Consider the following 7731-nt stretch of genomic DNA (forward strand, 5'->3'; position numbering starts at 1 on the left):
TTAGGTGCCGGCCGGAGTGGCTATGCGGTTCTAGGCGTTATAGTCTGGAGCCAAGCGACCGCTACGGTCGCAAGTTCGAATCCTGCCTCGGGCATGGATGTGTGTGATGTCCTTAGGTTAGTTAGGTTTAATTAGTTCTAAGTTCTAGGCGACTGATGACCTCAGAAGTTAAGTCGCATAGTGCTCAGAGCCGTTTTTGAGACTCAGGTAGTCAAGTCTCTGAAAGTGTCTGGAGGCGATTTAAAAGGATTCTTGCAAAAATTTTGCCAGCGACAGAGAGTAGAGATATTCCTCGGTAGTTACCACACACGCTTCTGTCGCCCTTCTTGAAGATGATGACAATTGTGGAGTTCTTCAAGTCAGCTGGTACCTTGCGGGTTTTCCACATTAATACACTCCTGGAAATGGAAAAAAGAACACATTGACACCGGTGTGTCAGACCCACCATACTTGCTCCGGACACTGCGAGAGGGCTGTACAAGCAATGATCACACGCACGGCACAGCGGACACACCAGGAACCGCGGTGTTGGCCGTCGAATGGCGCTAGCTGCGCAGCATTTGTGCACCGCCGCCGTCAGTGTCAGCCAGTTTGCCGTGGCATACGGAGCTCCATCGCAGTCTTTAACACTGGTAGCATGCCGCGACAGCGTGGACGTGAACCGTATGTGCAGTTGACGGACTTTGAGCGAGGGCGTATAGTGGGCATGCGGGAGGCCGGGTGGACATACCGCCGAATTGCTCAACACGTGGGGCGTGAGGTCTCCACAGTACATCGATGTTGTCGCCAGTGGTCGGCGGAAGGTGCACGTGCCCGTCGACCCGGGACCGGACCGCAGCGACGCACGGATGCACGCCAAGACCGTAGGATCCTACGCAGTGCCGTAGGGGACCGCACCGCCACTTCCCAGCAAATTAGGGACACTGTTGCTCCTGGGGTATCGGCGAGGACCATTCGCAACCGTCTCCATGAAGCTGGGCTACGGTCCCGCACACCGTTAGGCCGTCTTCCGCTCACGCCCCAACATCGTGCAGCCCGCCTCCAGTGGTGTCGCGACAGGCGTGAATGGAGGGACGAATGGAGACGTGTCGTCTTCAGCGATGAGAGTCGCTTCTGCCTTGGTGCCAATGATGGTCGTATGCGTGTTTGGCGCCGTGCAGGTGAGCGCCACAATTAGGACTGCATACGACCGAGGCACACAGGGCCAACACCCGGCATCATGGTGTGGGGAGCGATCTCCTACACTGGCCGTACACCACTGGTGATCGTCGAGGGGACACTGAATTGTGCACGGTACATCCAAACCGTCATCGAACCCATCGTTCTACCATTCCTAGACCGGCAAGGGAACTTGCTGTTCCAACAGGACAATGCACGTCCGCATGTATCCCGTGCCACCCAACGTGCTCTAGAAGGTGTAAGTCAACTACCCTGGCCAGCAAGATCTCCGGATCTGTCCCCCATTGAGCATGTTTGGGACTGGATGAAGCGTCGTCTCACGCGGTCTGCACGTCCAGCACGAACGCTGGTCCAACTGAGGCGCCAGGTAGAAATGGCATGGCAAGCCGTTCCACAGGACTACATCCAGCATCTCTACGATCGTCTCCATGGGAGAATAGCAGCCTGCATTGCTGCGAAAGGTGGATATACACTGTACTAGTGCCGACATTGTGCATGCTCTGTTGCCTGTGTCTATGTGCCTGTGGTTCTGTCAGTGTGATCATGTGATGTATCTGACCCCAGGATTGTGTCAATAAAGTTTCCCCTTCCTGGGACAATGAATTCACGGTGTTCTTATTTCAATTTCCAGGAGTGTAGAATGAGTGAGAAGAGTCTAGTTTTTAGAGGCAATCCGCCACCCTCAATAAGCTCCATCGGGATGCTGTCAGGTCCAGGAGCCTTCCCAGGTTTCACACTCTTGAGTGCCTTGCAAAATTCTTGAAAATTTGGAGAATCAGCCATCCAGGGTTGTGGAGGGTGCTGTGGAACATTTTTGAGAAAATCTCCAGCGGCAGTAGAAGGGCGGTTTAACAGTGAGCTGAAGTGCTCTTTCCAACGATTTAAGATGTCCTGACTTTCAGTAAGAATGGTGGAGTTGTCAGCAGCTTTCAGTGTTCCTGATGAGGAGCGGGTAAGTCCATACAGCTCTTTAATACCAGCGTAGAAGCCACGCAGGTTCCTTGCATCGGAAAGATTTTGGAGTTCTGTGGCTTTTTGTTGCCACCATTTGTTCTTGATTGCTCGTATTTCACTTTGAAATTTCTGCTTGAGCTCTTGAAAGTGTGCTTTCTTTTCTGTGCAGGACGGATCTTGAGCAAGGGATAGGTAAGCATTCCGCTTTGCATTGATGATGGCTTGGATTTCTCCACTGTTGTCATCAAACCAGTCACTTCTTTTCCGTGCTTTTCCGTGCGCTAAAGCCAACAACATTCTCAGCAGTTTCTTTGATGATGTTCTTTAATGTGGTCCAGTCTTGTTCGACATCATCTGTGGTTGCTGGAGCTTTGTTAAGTTGTTCAGACAGTATGTCTTGGAAGTGTGAGCGAACGTTTTTGTTGTTCAGGTTGCTTATACTGAATTTTCTGCGCGGTGGGTTTGAAAAGTGGGATCGTGGCTTGCGATACTTTGGTACTCTCAAACAGCTGACTGAAAGTCTATGGTCAGTCCAGCACTCATCGATGTTTGGTGCTGCTTTTGTGATGAGAATGTCTTTCTTGTCACGCTGTCGAGTAATAACGTAGTCTATAAGATGCCAATGTTTGGAGCGTGGGTGCATCCATGTGGTCTTATAGCGGTTAGGGAAGCGGGATTGGGTATTGGAGATGAAAAGCTCGTGCTCAGCACATAGACCAAGAAGTAACAACCCATTTGCATTGCAGTTTCCGACCCCTTGTTTACCCATGACGTCTCTCCAAAAACGGTTGTCCCTTCCCACTCTGGCATTGAAATCACCAAGTAAAATTAATTTATCTTTAATGGGTATCTTAGAGAGAGTACTGTTCAGTTGGTGGTAGAATTGATTCTTTGTGTCTTCATCACTGTCTAAAGTAGGAGCATATGCGGAGACGAAGGTGATGAAACTGTCTGTACCAATGGGTACTCTAAGAGTCATCAGTCTTTCATTAATTGAGACAGGTGTAAGTCGAAGATCTTTGACTATTTTCGTTTTTACGGCAAATCGTGCACCATGGATGCGTGGTTCTCCTGCATCCTTTCCCTTCCAGATGATGGTGTACCGTGAACGTACCTCACTAATGTGTCCCTCACCTGAGAGTCTTGTCTCACTCAAGGCAGCTATGTCTATATCTAGCCTGGCTAGTTCTTGGGTGATAACAGCGGTTCTTCTCTCTTGCCTGTAATTGTTCACGTCCAGGAGGATCCTGACATTCCATGTCCCTATTGTCATAATCATTTCATTCTTCTTTTGTTTACGTCCGCAGTATAAGGAGTGACCTACTGCGGATTCCCAGCCCGGTTGAAGTGTGACTTCCGATGTTTAGCCCACATTTTCTAGGCCCTTCCCCATTCAGGGTGGGCAGCGGTCATCCTAATTAGGCCTGCCCAGTCACAGATGCAGGACCGGATTCCCGAGTAGTCACACGGGTTCTCAGGAAGGCGACCATCACACACCTGCCGCCAATGCGCAGGTCCAGACTTCCAGTCCTTATCCCATCGCCATTGGTCTTTAGAGAAAATGACAGGAGAAATTGCCATTTGCGTGAATTTGTTTAAGGTGGATTACAGCTTGCGAGGAAGTGACCCACACGCTATGATTCTGGAACAATTCATCACGGCACAAATGTATGTGACATGTGACTTCAGGTACCAGAACTGCAACGAACTGCCGCGAGCTCAATTATGGCTGAGCGGCGCCTTTATAGACAGTTCGTCTGGCATGACCTCTTCCACCTCCACGATCGTTGAGAACCTGGGATATAAGATCTTCTTCCGCTCGCATCGCGTTGGGTCGAAGGGTAGATAACAGATACTAGAGAGGAAAGTGAAAGACACCCTTGGGCCTCGGAAACCTAATACCGTTGGGGTCGAAGAAACCAAGAGTTGGCCAAGGGAGGCCGGATAGGAAAGGAAACAGGAGAAGCCTGACACAAGTAAGTGGAAGTAATGCCAGTCTTAGCTAAGGGCCCGTGTGGTTGCCACCCACACACTCCCAAGACGGGAGCCCCCAGCGGGGATTAAACCTAACTAACTAAGGACATCACACACATCCATGCCCGAGGCAGGATTCGAACCTGCGACCGTAGCGGTCGCGCAGTTCCAGACTGAAGCGCCTAGAACCGATAGAGAATGGACTTCCACATTGTCACCAGAAGCAGGAATGGAGCCTGGGTACAAGTCCTTGCTGATGATCTCACCCTATTGTCCAACAGCATGGAGGAGTTTACTAGCCAAATACAGGGCCTCTACAGTATCGCGGCAAAAACCGGCTTGAGGGTCAACATTCAGAAGGCTGAGTTCATTGCTAATATCAAGCAGGCTTCTTCTACAATCCCACTAGGAAACGATACAATGTGTAGAGTTCCTGCAGCCAAGTACTTGGGAGAATGGATCTCAGCAAGCGAGAGCGAAACCTTGACCACAGACGCCAGGTGCACCAAGTTAGAGAGGGCCTATCATTCCTATAAGAACATCTGTACCTCCAACTACTTATCCACGGACATAAAGCTGAACCACTACAAATTGGTAGTAAAACCGTCTGCACTCTATGCCTCTGGGTGCCTCTTGATAAATCGAAAGGCCCAACTCAGGACACTAGAGCTTAAAGAGAGGAAGATCCTAAGGAGAATACTAGGACTCATAAGAGAGGAGGACGACATCCACAGAATCAGGCACAATAACGAGCTCTGCGAACATCAGGAAGACATAGTCACATGTATGAGGGAAAGACGACTGACCTTCCATGGGCACATGACCAGCCTGAGGCACTCCAGGCTCACCAATAGAATCCTCGCAGTGTTAAGTATGGGAAAGGCGTCAAACGCCAAGTGGATCACACGTGTTAAATCAGACTTAGAGGGACTGCAGATCCCGTTAAAGACAACCGAGAACCGAACTCAATACGGGCAGGCCATCCTGCAGGGAGTCTTCCGTCTGTCCCTGACAAGCAAGAAGTGTACAGGCACCACCAGACCTAAGACGACGGATGAGAGGAAGCAGGCTCACAGACAGAAGATGAAGGCATACTGGGCCAATAAAAATCAGAAGACCCTAGCTGAGAGTTAAAACGAGCCCCATGGTCACTAGTAGGCCGAAACGAAACGAAGAAAGTACTAGCTGCCAAACTCAACAATGGCCGGGTACTCATTTTGCTAATTTTCTATCAGAAACGAAAACAAAAAAAAAATTGTTTATAGATTATTACCCAAAAAATGCCATTGCTATGTAAGCCCGTTCGTGAAAACTCTTTCGAAACTATGAAACAGTCGTACAGAGAAATATGCATACTGTTGAAATGTCTAAGTACAGCTGCTTCGCAAGTCCGCAACGCGCTTTCGTAAACGTCTCAATGGCAACTCTCTTCATAGCTCTTTAGGCGACTATTGTTTCCGTCCACAGCCGTTTGTACATTGCAGTTGAAGCTAAAGATGTCAAACGCGTTGCCAGGTGTCAAGCATTTCCATAAGTTGACTCGAATTTAGGAAGGTCTTAGTAGTGAAGAATAAATTATGCGGCATTTAACACGCATCTCAGTGTTTATGATGCTATATCTCTTGAACTATGAGTCGTACAATGCCGTGTGGCTAGTGCCTCCCCTCTGGTAGACAGTTCGCCGGGTGCAAGTCTTTCGAGTTGACGCCACTTCGGTGACTTGCATGTCGATGGAGATCAAATGATGATGGTAAGGATAACACAACACCCAGTCCCTGAGCGGAGAAATTCTCCTACCCAGCCGGGAATCGAACCCGGGCCGTTAGGTGTGACATTCCGTCGCGCTGATCACTCAGCTACCAGGGGCGGACAGTCGTACAATGACATATTTGTGTAAGTATATGTGGATGCTGTCTGCGAAGTATGTTGCGAATACATTAGTAGCAAAGAAGTAATAAATTAAGCGTCATGCATGACACGGCAATTCCTCACGCATTTCGTTGTTCATGACGATATGTGGGGATTTTCTCCGCTCGGGGGCTACATGTTTTGTTGTCGTCATTTTCGTATTGTGCATTACGGGTACTATTGAGATGGCTGAATGGGCATGGCCTGAAAGCCAATAAACTGAAAAAAATGTCATACAATGATATAACTTTGTACGTGCGTTCATCGGCATATGTGAATACTGCCTGCTTTTCACACATCTCATTGTTTCTGAAGTCATGTGTCCTTAACTATGATAGGTAGATGCTTCTTATCCCTTAACGATTGTTGCCTAACAGTAAGGTATGCGTGCACCAAGTCTGGTTTAAATCGATCCTGTCGCTTAGCAGTGGATATGACGCGCCAGTGCGCGCGCTTGCTTCCACCACACACACACACACACACACACACACACACACACACACCTGTAGGGATACTTCTGAATTATTTCGTCCCAACCGAGTTACTTCATTTATTATGTTTCATAAGGCAGCTGCATCCTGCCACGCTGCCCTACGGGTATTATACATATTTTCTTCCGTCTTCGTAAGTACACGCTCTGAGATGGCACGAACAGTACAATAAATTTAATTACATTTTAGAACAGCAAACCATAAGCTATCAATACACTGTTTCTCTGTATTGATTTAGATTTAAGACGGAGTAAAGTAAGTCGTTGAGTGCTATTTTGAAAGAATACTGATTTCTGAATGCTATGCATAGCAAGCTAGGATATTAGAGTGATATACACGGTGATCACCACAACTGCTCGTACTGCCCTAGCACGGCTCCTGTCAAACCCAAATTTTCAGCTTATCCACAAACTACCCCTAGCCCACTATCCTCATCACTTCAGACATTTCGCCGATTCCCGTAAGAGTTCGAGAATGGTGTGCTCCTGCACTTAAGGGGCTCCAGAACGCCCTATACTTGCAATGTTAAAATAACGCTTATAAATTGCATCTTTCCTCACAAAGTATTTGAGGTAGGAAGTTGAACTTTTTACAGATTATTTATTGGAATATGGGCTACAACTTAACACGGGGATTTTACAAAATTTTAGTTCAGTTATTAAAGATGATTTTTTTCAATTGTAATGAAAATTCACAACAGTTTTTTGCAATTTTTTATTTATATATTCAAAAATATACAGTTTTTTGGAAAAAGGCTGTGTTAAATTATGCAGAAGGTACTGTGTAACATTTACTGAAAGTTTTAAACAAATATGTTTGGAAGATCCTTAGAAAACATGTAATTAGTATGAGAAAATAAAAGTTTTGGGAATCGAGCGACAAAGATTGGATTAACTTTTTAGTGCATTCCAGGTCCATAGGATGGATTATCTTCATCCTCTGCAAACTCCTCCTCCAACTTCCTCTTGTTCCTCCTCCTGTTTACTCTTGCTTGTATTTCTAGATTCTTTACAGCCCTGTCTGCAGCCCGAAGGCGTTCCTTGTCTAAAGCAAGCATCGCTCGTACCATGTTAGAACCTATCTTCATTCCCATATTTCTAAATACCTTGCACCTTACAATGTTGCCATCATTGAAAGTCGCAACAGCATCATACACACCAAAGTGAAGTGTTTCTATTCCAACAAATACAGTCTTGGGGATTCTCGACCATATAACGCTATTTAC

General features: G+C 47.3%; 1 protein-coding gene across 1 annotated transcript; it reads left to right on the top strand.

The window, feature by feature from the left end:
• Positions 1-4305: 4305 nt before the first annotated feature.
• LOC126228180 (uncharacterized) lies at positions 4306-5241 on the top strand. Its single transcript, XM_049942275.1, has one exon. The coding sequence runs from the start codon at positions 4306-4308 to the stop codon at positions 5239-5241; it is 936 nt and encodes a 311-aa protein (XP_049798232.1).
• Positions 5242-7731: the final 2490 nt, after the last annotated feature.

Source organism: Schistocerca nitens, chromosome 1 (assembly GCF_023898315.1).
Source record: "Schistocerca nitens isolate TAMUIC-IGC-003100 chromosome 1, iqSchNite1.1, whole genome shotgun sequence".
Classification (NCBI taxonomy): domain Eukaryota; kingdom Metazoa; phylum Arthropoda; class Insecta; order Orthoptera; family Acrididae; genus Schistocerca; species Schistocerca nitens.